The following is a 23881-nucleotide window of genomic DNA, read 5'->3' on the forward strand; positions in this document are numbered from 1 at the left end:
TTGTAGTTGTTTTACCTAGAGGCTTCATGTGGATGGTGACTTTTCAGGAACACATTTAACAGTGACACTGTGTTTATCAGGGAACACATTAACAGTGACACTGTGTTGATCAGGGAACACATTTAACAGTGACACTGTATTTATCAGGGAACACATTTAACAGTGACACTGTATTTATCAGGGAACACATTTAACAGTGACACTGTATTTATCAGGGAACACATTTAACAGTGACACTGTGTTTATCAGGGAACACATTTAACAGTGACACACCTCTATATAAATACATTTGATTTGATTTGATTTATCAGGGAACACATTTAACAGTGACACTGTGTTGATCAGGGAACATATTTAACAGTGACTCTGTGTTGATCAGGGAACACATTTAACAGTGACACTGTGTTTATCAGGGAACACATTTAACAGTGACACTGTGTTTATCAGGGAACACATTAACAGTGACACTATGTTTATCAGGGAACACATTTTAAATGTTATCTGTAACCCATCTGTATAATCCTGCATGGGGTTGTAGCACGTCATTTAGCAGGTCTTGTCTGCTACGTGACCTAAAGGACAGGAGAATCATCAACACTGCACATGAATCAGAGCAAATAACTACTCTGTCGGGGCTTGACTTCCTCCACCCAGTGCTCGGCCAACAGTATGGCCGTCCCTCGGCCATCATTCAGGCACACCAGCTCTTTCATTTCGGTCAGATTTTCCATCACACCCTCCGGAGTGTGTTGTAGGCGTTAAAGTCCACACACCACATTACCTAACTTCTATCCTGGCCATCCCCCTCAGAATGTGTTGTAGGCGTTAAAATCCCCACATCACATTACCTAACTTCTATCCTGGCCCTCCACCCAGAGTGTGTTGTAGGCGTTAAATCCCCACATCACATTACCTAACTTCTATCCTGGCCCTCCACCCAGAGTGTGTTGTAGGCGTTAAAATCCACACACCACATTACCTAACTTCTATCCTGGCCCTCCACCCAGAGTGTGTTGTAGGCGTTAAAATCCACACACCACATTACCTAACTTCTATCCTGGCCATCCCCCATCTCCAGCACTTCCAGGTCCAATATCTAACAGGGATTATAGTAGTTCACTACCAGTCCTCCTCTCAACCACACCTCCACCACCACATAGTCCTGTTCAATACCTCTGCCTAGCATCCTGTAAGGAAGTCCTTGCTTTATGTAGGTGCCCCCTCTGTCCCTACGAACCACTACATATCCCTGTATGATAAAGTCCACAGTCGGTTTGAGCCATGTTTTTTCCTGCCTCGGTTTGATTGAGGTCATCTCCCACCTCTTCCCATGGCAACCCTGTCATAGTCAGACGTGTCCCAGCTGCTTTCGCTAGAAGCTGAATCCTCTCCGTTTTGTTGACTCTAATTCAGCAGTGCTATTGATAGCTCTTTCTATGAACGTCACCATCTTTCTCTTGTCTACGGTGTGTACAATGCCTTCGGAAAGTATTCAGAGCCCTTGACTTTTTTTCCAACATTTTGTTAAATTACAGCCTTATTCTAAAACGGATTTTTAAATTTTTGTAAAAAATATCCCTCATTAATCTACACACAATACCTCATAATGATAAAGCGAAAACAGGTTTTTAGAAATTTTTGCAAATGTATAAAATAAAATAAAATAAAAACTGAAATAACTTATTTACATAAGTAATTATAAGTTAAATAAGATAAGTTAAATAAAAATAAATAAAAATAAAAGTATTCAGACCCTTTGCTATGAGACTCGAAATTGAGCTCAGGTGCTTCCTGTTTCCATTGATCATCCTTGAGATGTTTCTACAACTTGATTGGAGTCCACCTGTGGTAAATTCAATTGATTGGACATGATTTGGAAAGGCACGTACCTGTCTATATAAGTGGCTTCGGGACAAGACCCTGAATGTCCTTGAGTGGCCCAGCCAGAGCCTGGACTTGAACCCGATCAAACATCTCTGGAGAGACCTGAAAATAGCTGTGCAGCAACGCTCCCCATCCAACCTGACAGAGCTTGAGAGGATCTGCAGAGAAGAATGGGAGAAACTCCCCAAATACAGGTGTGCCAAGCTAGTAGCATCATACCCAAGAAGACTCGAGGCTGTAGTCGCTGCCAAAGGTGCTTCAACAAAGTACTGAGTAAAGGGTCTGAATACTTATGTAAATATGATATTTCGGTCTTACATTTTTTTTTTTTTATAAATGAGTAAAAATGCCTAAAAACCTGTTTTTGCTTTGTCATTATGGGGTGTTATGGTCATTATGTTACAGGGGCGACAGGTAGCCTAGTGGTTAGAGCATTGGGCCAGTAACCGAAAGGTTGCTAGATTGAATCCTCTGAGCTGACAAGGTACAAATCTGTCGTTCTGCCCCTGAACAAGGCAGTTAACCCACTGTTCCCCGGGAGGCCATCATTGTAAATAAAAATGTATTCTTAACTGATTTGCCTAGTTAAATAAAGGTTAAATAAAATAATATGAGACACCCTTCTCTCCTGGACCACCCTCACTGCCTCGGCATGAGACACCCTTCTCTCCTGGACCACCCTCACTGCCTCGGCATGAGACACCCTTCTCTCCACTCTCACTTGTTGCACCTCTACTGCCTGCTTCATAACCTCATACCCACTATATGCCACACTTTGAGCACCCCCTACAGCTGCAGCACTTTGCATGTCCACCATCCCCACACTTCCCATACTCACACTCCCCTCCACACCTGGCACACCTCTTTACATGCTGTTGCCACATGCCCAAACCTCTGGCAGTTATAACATCTTAAAGGCTTGGGTACATAAGCCCTCACATAATAACTCGTATATCCTTTGGTTACTTTATTTGGCAGTACCCTGAACAAAACAAAGGAGATGATCGTGGACTTGAGGAAACAGCAGAAGGAGCAGCACCATAATCCACATCGATGGGACAGTAGTGGAGAAGGAGGAACGTTTTTTAAGTTCCTCGACGTACACATCACGGACAAACTGAAATGGTCCAACCACACAGACAGCGTGGTGAAGAAGGCGCAGCAGCGCCTCTTCAACCTCCAGGAGAATGAAGAAATTTGGGTTGTCACCAAAAACACTCACAAACTTTTACAGATGCACCATCGAGAGCGTCCTGTCAGGCTGTATCACCGCCTGGTACGGCAACTGCTCCGCCCACAACCTGAAGTCTCTCCAGAAGGTGGTGGGGTCTGCACAACGCATCACCGGGGGCAAACTACCTGCCCTCCAGGACACCTATACCACCCGATGTCACAGGAAGGCCAAAAAGATCATCAAGGACAATAACCACCCGAGCCACTGCCTGTTCACCCCGCTACCATCCAGAAGGCGAGGTCAGTACAGGTGTATCAAAGCAGGGACTGAGAGACATAAAAACAGCTTCTATCTCAAGGCCATCAGACTGTTAAACAGCCATCACTAACATTGAGTGGCTGCTGCAAACATACTGACTCATCTCTAGCCACTTTAATAATGAAAAATTGATGTAATAAATGTATCACTAGCCACTTTAAACAATGCCACTTCATATAATGTTTACATACCCTACATTACTCATCTCATATGTATATACTGTACTCTATACCATCTACTGCATCTTGCCTATGCCGCTCGGCCATCACTCATTCATATATTTGTATGTACATATTCTTATTCATTCCTTTACACTTGTGTGTATAAGGTAGTTGTTGTGAAATTGTTAGATTACTTGTTAGATATTACTGCACGGTCGGAACTAGAAGCACAAGCATTTCGCTACACTCGCATTAACATCTGCTAACCATGTGTATGTGACATAAAATTTGATTTGAACACAATAGACAGGCTATCTACCTGTAATCTTTGAACATTCACTAAAATGCCACCTCTCAGGTTATCTCTTACCTTTTTAGTGCTGACACTCACAGGCACTTATTTTATCACCCCTTTAATCCGCTGTTTCCCTGCTTGATCAGTCCATCTGCTCCACACCACCTTACACTTCCCTATTTGCTTCACTCTGAGAGCTTTTTCCCTCTGCACCATGTCCTTACAGAACACCAACAAGCTCCCATCTCTCTGCACCATGTCCAACACTAACAAGCTCCCATCTCTCTGCACCATGTCCAACACTAACAAGCTCCTATCTCTCTGCACCATGTCCTTACAGAACACCAACAAGCTCTCATCTCTCTGCACCATGTCCTTACAGAACACCAACAAGCTCCCATCTCTTTGCACCATGTCCAACACTAACAAGCTCCCAACTCTCTGCACCATGTCCTTACAGAACACCAACATGCTCCCATCTCTCTGCACCATGTCCTTACAGAACACCAACAATCTCCCATCTCTCTGCACCATGTCCAACACTAACAAGCTCCCATCTCTCTGCACCATGTCCAACACTAACAAGCTCCTATCTCTCTGCACCATGTCCTTACAGAACACCAACAAGCTCCCATCTTTCTGCACCATGTCCTTACAGAACACCAACATGCTCCCATCTCTCTGCACCATGTCCAACACTAACAAGCTCCCATCTCTCTGCACCATGTCCAACACTAACAAGCTCCCATCTCTCTGCACCATGTCCAACACTAACAAGCTCCTATCTCTCTGCACCATGTCCTTACAGAACACCAACATGCTCCCATCTCTCTGCACCATGTCCTTACAGAACACCAACAATCTCCTATCTCTCTGCACCATGTCCAACACTAACAAGCTCCCATCTCTCTGCACCATGTCCTTACAGAACACCAACAAGCTCCCATCTCTTAACACTTTAGCATTGACAACTTCCCCAATCAACTATTTTATCACAGCTGTCAACCTTATCGGACTCATCGCCCCAACTCCCCCTTCCTCCCTGAACTTCAGAATCACTTGTTACTCCTCCTCACCTCCCTTCTCCCCACGCGACTTATCTTGCCCTCGGCATTCTCTACCTCCGAACAGCTGTTAACGTAGGAAACTATGTTACTCTCCTCATACTTCCTTTTCTGCCTCCTCTCGCTCCTCTTCAAACCCCTGCTCCCTTTCACTCCAGCTTTCTCTTTCTTACTCCCCCCTTTTTATTTGTAGCACTATGCTCCACGCTCGTTTCACTTTCTTCTCCATCACTATCTCCTACTGTAGCATCTCTGACTCAGTCTCAGCACAGCTGTGCCGAAACCGCCACCACACTGAGTAAAGTTTGATTGGTTGTTAATCAGCTAGCGCTAGCCATATCTTTCAGCCTCTCACTTCCGTCCGTCCCATCAAAACTAGTTAGCTAGCAACGAAAAAATGTAGGACCTTTTGAACGTGTCGTGCATGTGCCAGTTGTCGTATCAACCAATCTGCGTTTCGCTTAGCCTAATGACTTAAACATAAAGCAGCTGTTCTGGAACAAATACATCCCGGACCAATGAATCCCGGACTCCCTTATCTGGTTAAGAGAAGCTGGATAATATACAGTCGTGGCCAAAAGTTTTGAGAATGACACAAATATGAATTTTCACAAAGTCTGCTGCCTCAGTTTGTCCGATGGCAATTTGCATATACTCCAGAATGTTATGAAGAGTGATCAGATGAATTGCAATTAATTGCAAAGTCCCTCTTTGCCATGCAAATGAACTGAATCCCCCAAAAACATTTCCACTGCATTTCAGCCCTGCTACAAAAGGACCAGCTGACATCATGTCAGTGATTCTCTCGTTAACACAGGTGTGAGTGTTGACGAGGACAAGGCTGGAGATCACTCTGTCATGCTGATTGAGTTTGAATAACAGACTGGAAGCTTCAAAAGGAGGGTGGTGCTAGGAATCATTGTTCTGTCAACTATTGTTCTGTTAACTATGGTTACCTGCAAGGAAACACATCCCGTCATCATTGCTTTGCACAAAAAGGTCTTCACAGGCAAGGATATTGCTGCCAGTAAGATTGCACCTAAATCAACCATTTATCGGATCATCAAGAACTTCAAGGAGAGCGGTTCAATTGTTGTGAAGAAGGCTTCAGGGCGCCCAAGAAAGTCCAGCAAGCGCCAGGACTGTCTCCTAAAGTTGATTCAGCTGCGGGATCAGGGCACCACCAGTACAGAGCTTGCTCAGGAATGGCAGCAGGCAGGTGTGATTTCATCTGCACGCACAGTGAGGCGAAGACTTTTGGAGGATGGCCTGATGTCAAGAAGGACAGCAAAGAAGCCACTTCTCTCCAGGAAAAACATCAGGGACCGACTGATATTCTGCAAAAGGGACAGGGATTGGACTGCTGAGGACTGGGGTAAAGCCATTTTCTCTGATGAATCCCCTTTCCGATTGTTTGGAGCATCCGGAAAAAAGCTTGTCCGGAGAAGACAAGGTGAGCGCTACCATCAGTCCTGTGTCATGCCAACAGTAAAGCATCCTGAGACCATTCATGTGTGGGGTTGCTTCTCAGCCAAGGGAGTGGGCTCACTCACAGTTTTGCCTAAGAACACAGCCATGAATAAAGAATGGTACCAACACATCCTCCGAGAGCAACTTCTCCCAACCATCCAGGAACAGTTTGGTGATGAACAATGCCTTTTCCAGCATGATGGAGCACCTTGCCATAAGGCAAAAGTGATAACTAAGTGGCTCGGTGAACAAACATTGATATTTTGGGTCCATGGCCAGGAAACTCCCCAGACCTTCCCATTGAGAACTTGTGGTCAATCCACAAGAGGCAGGTGGACAAACAAAAACCCACAAATTCTGACAAACTCCAAGCATTGATTATGCAAGAATGGGCTGCCATCAGTCAGGATGTGGCCCATAAGTTAATTGACAGCATGCCAGGGCAGATTGCAGAGGTCTTGAAAAGGAAGGGTCAACGCTGCAAATATTGACTCTTAGCATCAACTTCATGTAATTGTCAATAAAAGCCTTTGACACTTATGAAATGCTTGTAATTATACTTCAGTATTCCATAGTAACATCTGACAACAATATCTAAAGCAGTAAACTTTGAAAATTTAAATTTGTGTCATTCTCAAAACTTTTGGTCACGACTGTACGTTCAGGGAATCCTAAATTTGAACTATCTTTCTGGAATATCCCGTTGTTTGAATACGTATTTATTTGACGTAGGCTACGGACAAACAGTAGCCTGTGTGAGTTCTGGTTCATAAACTGTTACATTTGAGTACTCGATCCCCTGTTGTGGACATTCTCTTATGATCTATTGAGGTCATTACAATATAATTAATTGAACATATTTGAACGTACACAGTTTAAAAAAAGTTTTTTTTTCTCCATTATTTAAAATGTGTCAACCAATGTTCTGTGTTTAATCTACTGCCACCATCCATCGCCAATGCGAAGATTCATTAGAATGTTTTTATTGCATACAGTCTATGATTGTAACATGCATATTTTTGGGATGCATATTCTCATGTTTCTTCAGAATGCTGAACTTTGAGTGGAAATATGTACAGTGCCTTCAGAAAGTATTCATACCACTTGATGTTTTCCACATTTTGTTGTGTTACAGCCTGAATTCAAAATGGATTAAATTGTTTGTTCTTTCTCAAACAATGCCACATAATGACAAAGTGAAAACATGTTTTTAGAAATGTTTGCAAATGTAGTGAAAATGAAATACAGAAATATCTTGTTTACATAAGTATTCACACCTTTGAGTGAATACATGTTAGAATCACCGTTGGTAGCGATGAAAGCTGTGAGTCTTCCTGGGTAAGTCTCTAAGAGATTTCCACATCTGGATTGTACAATATTTGCCCATTATTATTTTAACGTCTGTCTTCGTGAAGAGAGGACCAAGGCACAGTGGGTTGCGTGCTCATCATTATATTTATTTAAATAAAGACTGTGAACACGGAAAAACATTAAACAACAACAGGGACCAGTTAAGCAGGCTATACACATAACAGCAGTGCTAAAGACAACTACCCACAATTAACAAACAAAACACATCCCTATATATAGGACTCTCAATCAAAGGCAACTACAACCACCTGCCTTCAATTGAGAGTCCAACACCCAATTACCTAACATAGAAAATACTGAACTAGAAAGAACATAGAAATACAAAAACATAGAACATAACCCAAAACCCGGAAATAATAAATCAAACACCCTTCTAAACAAACCACCACCCCGAACCACATAAAACAAATACCTCTGCCACGTCCTGACCAAACTACAATCACAAATAACCCCTATACTGGTCAGGACGTGACAATTATTTCCTAAATTCTTCAAGCTCTGGCAAATTGGTTGTTGATCGTTACTAAACAGCCATGTTCAGGTCTTGCCATAGATTTACAAGAAGATTTAGGTCAAAACTGTAACTCGGCAACTCAAGAACATTCAATGTGTACTTGGTAAGCAACTCCAGTGTAGATTTGACCTTTGGTGTTTTAGGTTATTGTCCTGCTGAAAGGTGAATTCATCTCCTAGTGTCTGGTGGAAAGCAGACTGAACCATGTTTTCCTCTTGTATTTTGCCTGTGATTCGCTCCATTCCATTTATTTTTATCCTGAAAAACTCCCCAGTCCATAACGATTACAAGCATACCCATAACATGATGCAGCCCCCACTGTGCTTAAAAATATCAAGAGTGGTACTCAGTAATGTGTTGTATTGGATTTGGCCCAAACATAACACTTTTTATTCAGGACAAAATGTTAATTGCTTTGCCAAATGTTTTTCAGTTTTACTTTAGTCCCTTGTTGCAAAACAGATGCATGTTTTGGAATATTTTCATTCTGTACAGGCTTTCTTCTTTCACTCTGTCATTTAGGTGTCACGTCCAGTAAAGGGGTTATTTGTTATTGTAGTTTGGTCAGGACGTGGCAGAAGGGTGTTTGTTTTATGTGGTTCGGGGTTTGTTGGGATATGTGTTTATGTAGAGGGGTGTTTGTTTAGAGTATTCCGGGGGTTTTGGTTATGTTCTATGTTTTGTATTTCTATGCTCTGTCTATGTTATGTATTTCTTTGTGTTGGCCTGGTATGGCTCTCAATCAGGAACAGCTGTACATCGTTGTTGCTGATTGGGAGTCATACTTAGGTAGCCTTTTTTTTCACCTGTGGCTTGTGGGAAGTTGTTTTTGAACTGCTGTGTTAGCATGCAATACTGTGCGTTCGGTTTCTTGTTTTGTCATTTAAGTGCTCAATAAACGTTAAAATGAGCACTCAACCCGCTGCATCTTGGTCCACTACATACGACGACCGTTACATTAGGTTAGTATTGTGGTGTAACTATAATGTGGTTGATCCATCCTCAGTTTTCATTTCACAGCCATTAAACTCTGTAACTATTTTAAAGTCACCATTGGCCTCTTGGTGAAATCCCTGAGTGGTTTCCTTCCTCTCTGGCAACTGAGTTAGGAAGGACGCCTGTATATTTGTAGTGACTGGGTGTATTGATACACCATCCAAAGTGTAATTAATAACTTCACCATGCTCAAAGGGATATTCAGTGTCTTTTTTTTTTCTTCTTTTTTTTAACACATCTACCAGTAGGTGCCCTTCTTTGTGAGGCATTGGAAAACCTCCCTGGTCTTTGTGGTTGAAATTCACTGATCGACTGGGGGACCTTACAATTATCTGTAAGTGTGGCGTACAGAGATGAGGTAGTCATTACAAAAATCATGTTAAACACTATTATTGCACACAGAGTGAGTCCATGCAACTGATTATGTGACTTGTTAATAAAATGTTTACTCCTAAACTTATTTAGGCTTGTCATAACAAAGGGGTTGAATACTTATTGACTCAAGACATTTCAGCTTTTCATTTGAAATTAATTTGTACAAATTTGTAAAAACATAATGCCACTTTGACATCATGGGGTATTGTGGGTAGTGACAAAACATCTCAATGTAATTCAGGCTGTAACAACAAAATGTGGAAAAAGTCAAAGGGTTCTTTCTGAAGGCTGTATATACACTGCTCAAAAAAATAAAGGGAACACTAAAATAACACATCCTAGATCTGAATGAATGAAATAATCTTATTAAATACTTTTTTCTTTACATAGTTGGATGTGCTGACAACAAAATCACACAAATAATCAATGGAAATCCAATTTATCAACCCATGGAGGTTTGGATTTGGAGTCACACTCAAAATTAAAGTGGAAAACCACACTACAGGCTGATCCAACTTTGATGTAATGTCCTTAAAACAAGTCAAAATGAGGCTCAGTAGTGTGTGTGTGGCCTCCACGTGCCTGTATGACCTCCCTACAACGCCTGGGCATGCTCCTGATGAGGTGGCGGATGGTCTCCTGAGGGATCTCCTCCCAGACCTGGACTAAAGCATCCGCCAACTCCTGGACAGTCTGTGGTGCAACGTGGCGTTGGTGGATGGAGCGAGCCATGATGTCCCAGATGTGCTCAATTGGATTCAGGTCTGGGGAACGGGCGGGCCAGTCCATAGCGTCAATGCCTTCCTCTTGCAGGAACTGCTGACACACTCCAGCCACATGAGGTCTAGCATTGTCTTGCATTAGGAGGAACCCAGGGCCAACCGCACCAGCATATGGTCTCACAAGGGGTCTGAGGATCTCATCTCGCTACCTAATGGCAGTCAGGCTACCTCTGGCGAGCACATGGAGGGCTGTGCGGCCCCCCAAAGAAATGCCACCCCACACCATGACTGACCCACCGCCAAACCGGTCATGCTGGAGGATGTTGCAGGCAGCAGAAAGTTCTCCACGGCGTCTCCAGACTCTGTCACGTCTGTCACGTGCTCAGTGTGAACCTGCTTTCATCTGTGAAGAGCACAGGGCGCCAGTGGCGAATTAGCCAATCTTGGTGTTCTCTGGCAAATGGCAAACGTCCTGCACGGTGTTGGGCTGTAAGCACAACCCCCACCTGTGGACGTCGGGCCCTCATACCACCCTCATGGAGTCTGTTTCTGACCATTTGAGCAGACACATGCACATTTGTGGCCTGCTGGAGGTCATTTTGCAGGGCTCTGGCAGTGCTTCTCCTGCTCCTCCTTGCACAAAGGCGGAGGTAGCGGTCCTGCTGCTGGGTTGTTGCCCTCCTACGGCCTCCTCCACGTCTCCTGATGTACTGGCCTGTCTCCTGGTAGCGCCTCCATGCTCTGGACACTACGCTGACAGACACAGCAAACCTTCTTGCCACAGCTCGCATTGATGTGCCATCCTGGATGAGCTGCACTACCTGAGCCACTTGTGTGGGTTGTAGACTCCGTCTCATGCTACCACTATTCAAAAGTGACCAAAACATCAGCCAGGAAGCATAGGAACTGAGAAGTGGTCTGTGGTCCCCACCTGCAGAACCACTCCTTTATTGGGGGTGTCTTGCTAATTGCCTATAATTTCCACCTGTTGTCTATTCCATTTGCACAACAGCATGTGAAATTTATTGTCAATCAGTGTTGCTTCCTAAGTGGACAGTTTGATTTCACAGAAGTGTGATTGACTTGGAGTTACATTGTGTTGTTTAAGTGTTCCATTTATTTTTTTGAGCAGTATATATATGTACTGTATATACCTTCTGCATCTCTTCAGACCTGAGACAAATATTCTCTGAGGTGCTCAATGGCATGCCACTCTCTCTCTCTCTCTCTGTGTGTGTGTGATGCGAGTGTGTTTATCTATCTATCTATGTGTGTGTGCGTGTCTGTCTATGTTTGTGATGTGTGTGTCTGTCTGTCTGTGTGTGTGTGTGTAATGTGTGTGTGTGTGATGCGTGTGTATCTATCTATCAATGTGTGTGTGTGTGTCTATGTGTGTGTGATGTATGTGTGTGTGTGTGTGACAAAAGCAAGAAATAGACATAACAGGAGTGGTCGGCAGCCAGGGGGGTGTGGCCAACAGGTAAGCCATGTTTAAACCTGTTCACCTTGTCTGTTGCAACACCTTGAAGCAGTCTACACTCCACTCCTCTCCACACACACACAGAGACAGCTCTCTATGGGACAACACACCACTGGAACACAAACTTAACTGGATCATATTATATTGATATTTTGTAGCAGTATATATCATCAGGTATCATGTCTATCATCGTGTATTTCAGCAGCGTGAGCGGTTCCAGAGAGGTATGTGTTCTCACCTGTCTCATTCATTTACCTGGCGGCATCCACTTCACGGATCTGCCACTTTTACCTGAGTGATATAAAGAAGAAGTCAAACTGAACACTTCTCTTACCAGCTCTGACTTACTAGCTCTGACTTACTAACTCTGACTTATTAGCTCTGACTTACTAGCTCTGACTTACCAGCTCTGACTTACTAACTCTGACTTATTAGCTCTGACTTACTAGCTCTGACTTACCAGCTCTGACTTACCAGCTCTGACTTACTAGCTCTGACTTACTAGCTCTGACTTACTAGCTCTGACTTACTAGCTCTGACTTACTAACTCTGACTTACTAGCTCTGACTTTGCTGATAGCTGCTTTATCGAGGAGAGTTGTATTGACTATGAGTTGTGGTTGTCTTACCTAGCTACCTTAAGATGAATAACAGGAAGTCGCTCTGGACAAGAGCATCTGATAAATAACTAAAATGTAAACGTTTACCCGGCTGCACCTACCACGCCACTCCCGACTCGGCCTGCCTCTGTCAGGCTAACAGATTTTCTGTGGACCACGGAACCAACCGTACACAGGCTATCAAGCGTCTCAGAGTAAAAGTTCTGATTTAGGATCAGTTGTGCTTTTTACAACACAATGAATTAGATTACATGGACAGATCCTAGATCAGAACTCGTAATCTGAGATACCGTCATACTGTCCCTGAGCTCTACTGTGAATGTGGTGGACCTCTGTAATAATCAGAATATTTAGTTATATTGTACCATTACCTCTGTAATAATCAGAATATCAAGTTATACTGTACCACTACCTCTGTAATAATCAGAATATTAAGTTATACTGTACCACTACCTCTGTAATCATTATAATATGAAGTTATACTGCACCACTACCTCTGTAATCATTATAATATTAAGTTATACTGTACCACTACAGTATAGATCGTTAAATTTTTACAATATCCTTCCATAGGTGACTCTGATTCACCCCTATGGGCCCTGGTCAACAGCAGTGCACTATATAGGGAAAAGGGTGCCATTTGGGAAGCAGAAAATGTTAGAAATAAATTATTAATATGACAAAATATTTTGTGTTACTATTGGGTCGGCAGGTAGCCTAGTGCTTAGAGTGTTGGACTAGTAACCGAAAGGTTGCAAGATCAAATCCCTGAGCTGACAAGGTAAAAATCTGTCGTTCTTCCCCTGTACAAGACAGTTAACCCACTGTTCTTTGGCTGTCATTGAAAATAAGAATTTGTTCTTAACTGACTTGCTTAGTTTAAATAAATAAAAAATTGTTCTTTATTATTTATACGTCAGCTAAAACAGCAGCAGAGCCAGATCTTCTCCTTCCTGGACTCTAAGAAGATCAAGTACAAGGCGGTGGACATCACCCAGGGGTCAGAGGTCAAAGACGAGATGAGGAAGAAGACAGGAAACCCCACCGCTCTGCCACCACAGGTCTTCAACAAGGACGTGTACTGCGGGGTGAGTCTAGAAGCAGCTAGCACAAGGCCAGGGCTACATTCTGAATGTCCCTGTTTCCTATATAGTCCACTACTTTAGCACAAGGCCAGGGATACATTCTGAATGTCCCTGTTTCCTATATAGTCCACTACTTTAGCACAAGGCCAGGGCTACATTCTGAATGTCCCTGTTTCCTATATAGTCCACTACTTTAGCACAAGGCCAGGGATACATTCTAAATGTCCCTGTTTCCTATATAGTCCACTAATTTACCACAAGGCCAGGGATACATTCTGAATGTCCCTGTTTCCTATATAGTCCACTACTTTAGCACAAGGCCAGGGCTACATTCTGAATGGCCCTGTTTCCTATATAGTCCACTACTTTAGCACAAGGCCAGGGCTACATTCTGAATGTCCCTGTTTCCTATATAGTCCACTACTTCTGACCAGGGGTCAATAGCACCAAATAAGGAGTAGGGTCACATTTGGGACCCAGTTCTAGCTTCTCTGGTTCTGGAGAGATACTGGTTCTGTAGAGATACTGGTTCTGTAGAGATACTGGTTCTGTAGAGCTACTGGTTCAGGAGAGCTACTGGTTCTGGAGAGATACTGGTTCTGGAGAGATACTGGTCCTGGAGAGATACTGGTTCTGTAGAGATACTGGTTCTGTAGAGCTACTGGTTCAGGAGAGCTACTGGTTCTGGAGAGATACTGGTTCTGGAGAGATACTGGTCCTGGAGAGATACTGGTTCTGTAGAGTTACTTGTCCTGGAGAGATACTGGTCCTGGAGAGATACTGGTCCTGGAGAGATACTGGTTCTGGAGAGATACTGGTTCTGTAGAGCTACTGGTTCAGGAGAGATACTGGTTCTGTAGAGCTACTGGTTCAGGAGAGCTACTGGTTCAGGAGAGATACTGGTTCAGGAGAGATACTGGTTCTGGAGAGATACTGGTCCTGGAGAGATACTGGTCCTGTAGAGTTACTTGTCCTGGAGAGATACTGGTCCTGGAGAGATACTGGTCCTGGAGAGATAGTGGTTCTGTAGAGCTACTGGTCCAGGAGAGATACTGGTTCTGGAGAGCTACTGGTTCTGGAGAGATACTGGTTCAGGAGAGATACTGGTTCTGTAGAGCTACTGGTTCTGGAGAGATACTGGTTCAGGAGAGATACTGGTTCAGGAGAGATACTGGTTCTGTAGAGCTACTGGTTCAGGAGAGATACTGCTTCTGTAGAGATACTGGTTCAGGAGAGATACTGGTTCAGGAGAGATACTGGTTCAGGAGAGATACTGGTTCTGTAGAGCTACTGGTTCTGGAGAGATACTGGTTCAGGAGAGATACTGGTTCTGTAGAGCTACTGGTTCTGGAGAGATACTGGTTCAGGAGAGATACTGGTTCAGGAGAGATACTGGTTCAGGAGAGCTACTGGTTCTGGAGAGATACTGGTTCAGGAGAGATACTGGTTCTGTAGAGCTGCTGGTTCTGGAGAGATACTGGTTCAGGAGAGATACTGGTTCAGGAGAGATACTGGTTCTGTAGAGCTACTGGTTCAGGAGAGATACTGGTTCTGTAGAGATACTGGTTCAGGAGAGATACTGGTTCAGGAGAGATACTGGTTCAGGAGAGATACTGGTTCTGTAGAGCTACTGGTTCTGGAGAGATACTGGTTCAGGAGAGATACTGGTTCTGTAGAGCTACTGGTTCTGGAGAGATACTGGTTCAGGAGAGATACTGGTTCAGGAGAGATACTGGTTCAGGAGAGATACTGGTTCAGGAGAGATACAGGTTGTGAAAGCTTTTGTTCCACCTGAATACGGAAACACCCTTTTCAAAGTAATCAACTCATCAGGGTCTTCAGTGTGGACCTTTAACCATTTCAATCAGGTGTATAAGTGTCAGACTGGAACAAAAGCCTACACCTGCAGTGTGACATCCTGGTTCTCCTGGCTGACTGGTTGCACCTATTCCCTATATAGTGCACTACTTTTGACTAGAGCTACTGACTAGACTACTCTGGCTATAGGGTGCCATTTGGAACGCAGACTGGGTGTGGACCAAAATCGAATCATTACTTAGGCTGCACAACGCCCATAGCTTTAAGTCAATACACACACACACACACACACACACACACACACACACACACACACACACACACACACACACACACACACACACACACACACACACACAGACACAGACACACACACACACTAGTAATTCTCGTTCAGGCGGCACTGGAATTTTACCACAGCAGGGCGAGGCCACTTGAAAACCTTCATGTGAACAGGGTACTTCCTGTTGGGGCAGACTGTATGGTCACTGGCGTACCTCACACACCTGCAGCCCCCGCAAGGCAGGGGGGTGCCGGACTCTGGGGGTCCCCCCTCTCCAGATAGCATATGGACACGTCCTAAGCCATGGCAAGCACGTTTAGAATCACAGAAAATTAGCTGTAAAACTGCACAATTCTTTCTCAGCTTCTAGGCAAAATGTATTGAATAGTAGGAAATTAGCTTTAAAAATTTAAAACTCTCTCAGCCTCATGGCGTAATGTATAGAATAGTAGGAAATTAGCTTTAAAAATTTAAAACTCTCTCAGCCTCATGGCGTAATGTATAGAATAGTAGGAAATTAGCTTTAAAAATGTAAAATTCTCTCAGCCTCATGGCGTAATGTGTAGAATAGTAGGAAATTAGCTTTAAAATGTAAAACTCTCTCAGCCTCATGGCGTAATGTGTAGAATAGTAGGAAATTAGCTTTAAAAATGTAAAATTCTCTCAGCCTCATGGCGTAATGTGTAGAATAATAGGAGATTTTCTCTTTGCCCCATGGCAAAATGTGGAGAATTGTAGGGGGGCTTGCTCAGACCTGGTGGTACGTCACTGTGTCTGGCCCTGCCGTTTAACTGAAAGAAGAAGAAATTAACCTCTGATTGTAGACAAATACTGTTCCATGTTGTTGTTGGGTGTTTATCGTTGCTGGTCCTGTCTGTCTGTGATGCAGTTATTGTGTTTAAAGCATTGTGTTTGTTCATCTGTCCAATCCCATTTCCATCTATTTGCATCAGTATTACTCAGAATCAGTGAAACACACTGCATCCACAAACACAGCTCTCACGCTCTCCCTCCCTATCCAATTGATGTTTTTCTCCTCTCCCCCATCTCTCTCCCTCATCTCTCATCACTCTCTCTCCCTCATCTCTCATCGCTCTCTCTGCCCTCTCTCGCCCATCTCTCATCACTCTCTCTCCCCTTTTCTCCCTCATCTCTCATCACTCTCTCTTCCCTTCTCTCCCTCATCTCTCATCGCTCTCTCTGCCCCTCTCTCTCCCATCTCTCATCACTCTCTCTGCCCTCTCTGTCCCTCATCTCTCATCGCTCTCTCTGCCCTCTCTCTGCCCTCTCTCTCCCTCATCTCTCATCGCTCTCTCTGCCCTCTCTCTGCCCTCTCTCTCCCTCATCTCTCATCGCTCTCTCTGCCCTCTCTCTGCCCTCTCTCTGCCCTCTCTCTCCCATCTCTCATCGCTCTCTCTACCCTCTCTCTGCCCTCTCTCTCCCATCTCTCATCACTCTCTCTGCCCTCTCTCTGCCCTCTCTCTCATCGCTCTCTCTGCCCTCTCTCTGCCCTCTCTCTCCCTCATCTCTCATCGCTCTCTCTGCCCTCTCTCTGCCCCCTCTCTCATCGCTCTCTCTGCCCTCTCTCTGCCCCCTCTCTCTCCCCCATCTCTCATCACTCTCTTTCCCCTCTCTCTCACCATCTCTCATCGCTCTCTGCACCCCTCTCTCATTGCTCTCTGCACTCTCTCTGCCCTCTCTCTCTCCCATCGCTCTCTCTGCCCTCTCTCTGCCCTCTCTCTCTCCAATCGCTCTCTCTGCCCCCTCTCTCTCCCATCTTTCATCACTCTCTCTCCCCTCTCTCTCACCATCTCTCATCGCTCTCTGCACCCCTCTCTCATTGCTCTCTCTGCCCTCTCTCTCTCCCATCGCTCTCTCTGCCCTCTCTCTCTCCCTCATCTTTCTCGCTCTGCAGGACTTCTCTGTGTTTTATGAGGCGGTGGAGGCTGGAAAAGCAGAGGCCTTCTTTAAGCTGTAACAGACAAAGGAAGATCACCTGCCAGAAGACTCTCCCCTCCACTTCAGAAAGTATTCACACCCCATGACTTATTCCCCATTGTGTTGTGTTACAGCCTGAATTCATTTGAAAATGAAATACAGAAATATCTCATGTACATAAGTATTCACACCCCTGAGTCAATACATGTTAGAATCATCTTAGGCAGCTATTACAGCTCTGTGTCTTCCTGGATGTCTCTAAGAGCTTTGAGTCTTATTGGATGTCTCTTAAGAACTTTGATCAGCTGTATTGTACAACATCTGCACATTATTCTGTTTTGAATTCTTCACGCTAGTCACGTTTGCTAGACAGCCATTTTCAAGTCTTGCCATAGATTTTCAAGCTAATTTAAGTCAAAACTGTAACTAGGCCACTCAGGAATATTTAGTGTAGTCTTGGTAAGCAACTACAGTGTAGATTTGGCCTTGTGTTTTAGGTTATTGTCCTGCTGAAAAGGTGAATTCATCTCCCAGTGTCGGTTGGAAAGCAGACTGAACCAGGTTTTCCTCTTGGATTTCACAGGTGCTCAGCTCTATTCTGTTTCTTTTCATCCTAAAAATCTCCCTAGTCCTTGGCGATGACAAGCATACCCATAACTTGATGCAGCCACCATCATGCTTGAAAATATGAAGAGTGGTACTCAGTGATATGTTGTGTTGAATTTGCCCCAAACATAACGCTTTGTTTTCAGGACATAAAGTTCATGTCTTTGCCAAAAAAAAATCAGTTTTACTTAAGGGCCTTGTTGCAAACAGGATGCATGTTTTGGAATATTTTTATTCTGTACAGGCTTCCTTCTTTCACTCTGTCATTTAGGTTAGTATTGTGGAGTAACTACAATATTGTTGATCCATCCTCAATTTTCTCCTATCACAGCCAGTAAACTCTGTAACTATTTTGAAGTCACCATTGGCCTCATGGTGAAATCCCTGAGTGGTTTCCTTCCTCTCTGGCAACTGAATTAGGAAGGACGTCTGTATATTTGTAGTGACTAGGTGTATTGATACACCATCCAAAGTGTAATTAATAACTTCACCATGCTCAAAGGGATATTCAATGTCTGCATTTTTAAACACTATTATTGCACACAGAGTGAGTCCATGCAACTTATGTGAGTACATCTTTACTCCTGAAATTATTTAGGCTTGCCATACTTATTATTGACTCAAGACATTTCAGCTTTTAATTTTTATTGATTTGTAAACATGTAAAAAAATAAAAAAAATAATCTACTTTAAAACGGGGCATTGTGTGTAAGCCAGGGACACAACATCTCACAAGTCAAGAGGTGTGAATACTTTCTGAATGTATAACCATTGCCTTGTTTAGCAAAATAAAGGCATTCTTATATTTCTTCTTTTTGTGTTATTTATTTATCATTGTTACAATGTTATTATAATGTTATTATAATGTTATTTGTAGTAGTCCTCTCATGTAAATCAAAATCTCTTAACATAATCAATAATACATATCAGCAGGAATCATAATTAAACACACACACAATAACAACAACAAATTCTGAACCTACACGTCCATGCATAACTGACCAAATTATGAAATACAAGCATTGTAATTTTGAATTCCGTAAAGTCAGTGTGGAAGAGGTGAAAAAAAGTATTGTCTATCAACAATGACAAGCTACCTGGGTCTGACAACTTGGATGGATTTTTTTTGTTTTATATAGGCAAGTCAGTTAAGAACAAATTCTTATTTACAATGACGGCCTACCGAAAGGCAAAAGGCTTCCTGCTGGGACGGGGGCTGGGATTAAAAATAAAATAAAAAATAAAAGATGTAGGACAAAACACACATCATGACAAGAGAGACAACACAACACTACATAAAGAGAGACCTAAGACAACAACATAGCATGGCAGCAACACAACATGACAACCCAGCCTGGTAGCAACACCACATGACAACAACATGGCAGCAACACAACATGGCAACAACATGGTATCAACACAACATGGCAGCAACACAACATGACAACAACATGGTAGCAACACCACATGACAACAACATGGCAGCAACACAACATGGCAACAACATGATAGCAACACAACATGATAACAACATGGTATCAACACAACATGGCAGAAACACAACATGACAACAACATGGCAGCAACACAACATGACAACCCAGCCTGGTAGCAACACCACATGACAACAACATGGCAGCAACACAACATGGCAGAAACACAACATGACAACAACATGGCAGCAACACAACATGACAGCAACATGGTAGCAACACAACATGGCAGAAACACAACATGACAACAACATGGCAGCAACACAACATGACAGCAACATGGTAGCAACACAACATGGCAGAAACACAACATGACAACAACATGGCAGCAACACAACATGACAGCAACATGGTAGCAACACAACATGACAACAACATGATAGCAACACAACATGATAACAACATGGTAGGATACACAACATGGTAGCAACACAACATGACAACAACATGGTAGCAGCACAACATGACAACAACATGGTAGAACACAACATGGTAGCTACACAACATGACAACAACATGGTAGCAGCACAACATGGCAACAACATGGAAGCAACACAACATGGTAGCAACACAACATGACAACAACATGGTAGCACCACATGACAACACAGCATGGTAGAAACACATGACAACACAGCATGGTAGAAACACATGACAACACAGCATGGTAGCAACACAAAATTACAACAACATGGCAGCAACACAACATGACAACAACATGGTATCAACACAACATGACAACAACATGGTAGCAACACAACATGGTAGCAACACAATGTGGTAGAAGCACAAAACATGGTACAAACATGGTACAAACAAAAGAAATTCAAATCCATAATACAAAATACAAAAACAGACACCTACAATAAAAAAAAGTCACATTCAAATTCAAGTCATATCCTTTGACATGATTTTTTTGCATTGCCTCTGCTGTAAACTCATTGAGACCCACAAAGCTTTCTGCTGCACTCACAATAATCCACATTTTCGTCCGATTTATTATCCGTTTGTGCCTTGTGTACAGTTTATAACCATAAACCAATAAATACTTACAAAAATCCACCTTTTTTTTAATAACATGCAAATATATCAGGAATGGATCCCTTCGGTTACTGGAATGAATTAATAATATAATAATATAATATATTATATATAATATTAATAAGGATAATCTGTTATCTGGGTTCATGCAACATGTGGTCACAGCGTCTCTCTCTGGTTCAACTATGGAACGACACAAAGTGGTACGGGAGGGGGTTGCCATGGCACCGCGTCATAGTGACCAGAGCGGACCGACCGAAGGGCTAGGCGGAATCTGCCATGTAGCTAGCGGCTAGTCCTGTGTCTATCCCTAGCTAGCTTTTTAGTAAATCCCCCACCCCAATTAGAGGCCAATAAATGACCAATATCCTAAATAGATAGCTAAAGAGCCATGGATATATTCTGGTATAACTGCAGGGTTAAATGTTACTAAGGTACGGGAGGCTGTTGTTGTTAGCTAGGTTGCTAATTTAGCTAACGTCGTTAGCTATATAACTAGCTATACAGAGCTAACGACCCACGGTGCTAGGTAGCGAGACAAACAGCTAGACATCTAAGACTAGTTAGCTATCAACTTGACCAGACAGAGACTATTACGCGGAAAGGGAGAAGTCATGGAGACGTGACGCCAAGGTAATCTTAACGAGGTGGGTTGATAATGCCTCTTTACAAACTTTCATTTAAAATGAGACGAAAAACAAAATAGCAAATTGTCTCAAATAAATGTTGATTAAATCTGGTGACGTAGCAGCTAGCTAACATTAGCTAACATGTTGCTTTTGGATGTGTGGGGGGGCTAGTTGGGGATTACGTTTAGCAACGGAAAGGTTTTTATAACTAAACCAAGATAGACCACAGCTTGTCGTTTCCAATGGGAACAAATGAGTCATAGTGGCCAGAAGAAACAAGAAGGTGGCTTGCTAAGCGAAACACCAGCTAGGGGATATCTTATTGACGTAGTCTAGTATACATCTGTATATTTCTGTTAGGGAACTTAACTCGCCTTTGTACTCCTAAACAGCGTGATTTAAAAAAATAAATTAAAAAAAACTTTTGCAAAAAGGGTGAAGTCTACAAAACTTAGTCCGTTCTGTTCATAACATATTTTTTGTTTGTTTTGGTAACAGAAAACTGTATTGAGATCAAATGTTTAATTGATGAGAAGATTTGTAGAATTTCGGCCAAAATCCATCTTGTTCCATCTTCTCCCAAAGTGGGCTTCCTCTTACTTCCAAATTTGGTAGTGAGAGGAAACGCTAACCGGATGCTTCACATTTATACATCCAGTGAAATATCTGTGCGTTTATTGTTTACTGTTTAAGAATCAAACGGAAGCAAACAAGAGTAAACAGAACGAAACGGGGCAGGACCCTACCTGAATTTGTCCAATAGAAACACCATTTTTTTGTTGTTCAAAACGTTTGTTTGCGCTAACTTTTTGGACTCATCACAGCAACTGCTACTGTTCACTATCTGCCACTTTATTCCTATTCCTGTATTTGATTTGAACGTGTGCCATCTCCCGAGTGTTACTAGAGGTGTCACTACAGACACCTTGGTTCGAATCCAGGCTGTAACATAACCGGCCGTGATTGGGAGTCCCATAGGGCGGCGTCTGTATTTGGCCCGGGGTTAGGCCGTCATTGTAAATAAGAATATGTTCTTAAAACTGACTTGCCCAGTTAAATAAAGGTTAAATACATTAAAAAAAATTGTAAAAAAGATTAAAGATGTGAAAGCGTCTCAGGCCTGTCCAAAAAAAGTTGTCCTACTGAATTGCATTCCTGTGAAATAAAATGACAAAATGGCTAAAGCAATCGACAGACTGACCAGGCTAGGATGTTATTATGCCTTAGAGAGAATGATTAAGGCTGTGTACCAAATGGCACCCTATTGCCATTTGTAATACACTAGGTTATATCAATGTTATTGACTGGTAGGGAGCCTACACAGTCAGTGATACAGTGTAATAGGACTAATCTGAATCATTGAATGACTTCTTATGCGTATCCATGAAGAATCTCCTGTCAGAGGGACAACATGGATACGGAGAACATTCCACACCCTTACGAGGACAACCGAGATGCGGAGCGCCAGAGTCGTCAGTCCCGCAGGAGCACTGCTGGGAAAGGTTCCGAGGCGTCGCTACGAACTCTGAAACGGGACAAGAGTCGGGACGGCGAAAGAGATGAGAGGGACAGCTGTGCTGGGGACCAGGCTAAGACACGGACACAGGAACTAGATCCTGACCGGGATCGCATGTCAGACAGAGAGCATAGGAGGAGCAGCTCATTCTACTCTGAAGACTACGAGAACCTAACACCCTCGGAACGCACGCTGTCGCCCTACTCCCGTACGCCCTCCCCCAGCCCTCGCAGAAAGGGACCTCGCGCCAAGAGGGTCTCCAGCAGTCCTCTACACAAAGCAGGTACTGTACACCCACACCCTCCCACGCAATATCTCCAGTAGATAGCAGTGTAGCTCGCTAGCACATTTCAAATGTGGTCTCTGTACTACTCTAAGGTGTAACACACAGAGATGTTCTAGTTGTTATGTAGGTGTAACACACAGAGATGTCCTAGTTGTTATGTAGGTGTAACACACAGGGATGTCCTAGTTGTTATGTAGGTGTAACACACAGGGATGTCCTAGTTGTTATGTAGGTGTAACACACAGATATGTCCTAGTTGTTACGTAGGTGTAACACACAGAGATGTCCTAGTTGTTATGTAGGTGTAACACACAGAGATGTCCTAGTTGTTATGTTGTTGTAACACATGGAGATGTCCTAGTTGTTATGTTGTTGTAACACATGGAGATGTCCTAGTTGTTATGTAGGTGTAACACACAGAGATGTCCTAGTTGTTATGTAGGTGTAACACACAGAGATGTCCTAGTTGTTATGTAGGTGTAACACACAGAGATGTCCTAGTTGTTATGTTGTTGTAACACACAGAGATGTCCTAGTTGTTATGTTGTTGTAACACACAGAGATGTCCTAGTTGTTATGTTGTTGTAACACACGGAGATGTCCTAGTTGTTATGTAGGTGTAACACACAGAGATGTCCTAGTTGTTATGTAGGTGTAACACACAGAGATGTCCTAGTTGTTACGTAGGTGTAACACACAGAGATGTCCTAGTTGTTACGTAGGTGTAACACACAGAGATGTCCT

General features: G+C 43.2%; 2 protein-coding genes across 4 annotated transcripts in view; both read left to right on the forward strand.

Moving 5' to 3' along the window:
- The first annotated feature begins 11851 nt into the window (after positions 1-11851).
- On the forward strand, positions 11852-18978 carry zgc:153284 (GRX_SH3BGR domain-containing protein). 2 transcript variants are annotated; one of them, XR_014380590.1, is made up of 4 exons: positions 11852-12048; positions 13364-13531; positions 17545-17657; positions 18065-18978. XR_014380590.1 is itself a non-coding variant. In XM_014143623.3 (3 exons), the coding sequence occupies exons 1-3, from the start codon at positions 12004-12006 to the stop codon at positions 17605-17607; spliced, it is 276 nt and encodes a 91-aa protein (XP_013999098.1). In that variant the 5' UTR covers positions 11852-12003; the 3' UTR covers positions 17608-18978. The 2 variants fall into 2 exon arrangements, 1 of the variants encoding a protein (XP_013999098.1); XM_014143623.3 differs by having other exon boundaries at positions 17545-18978.
- A 1965-nt stretch (positions 18979-20943) lies between these two features.
- lca5 (lebercilin LCA5) overlaps positions 20944-23881 on the forward strand; it is a 31007-nt gene continuing 28069 nt past the window's right edge. The window contains exons 1-2 of one of the 2 annotated variants that reach the window (XM_082961607.1): positions 20944-21353; positions 22725-23134. In XM_082961607.1, coding sequence (XP_082817733.1) covers positions 22747-23134 — 388 coding nt within the window. In that variant the 5' untranslated portion in view covers positions 20944-21353; positions 22725-22746. The remainder of the gene's footprint in view (positions 21354-22724; positions 23135-23881) is intronic. The other variant, XM_082961609.1, reaches the window with a different exon arrangement.

This window comes from Salmo salar, chromosome 15 (genome assembly GCF_965601325.2).
Source record: "Salmo salar chromosome 15, fSalSal1, whole genome shotgun sequence".
Lineage (NCBI taxonomy): Eukaryota > Metazoa > Chordata > Actinopteri > Salmoniformes > Salmonidae > Salmo > Salmo salar.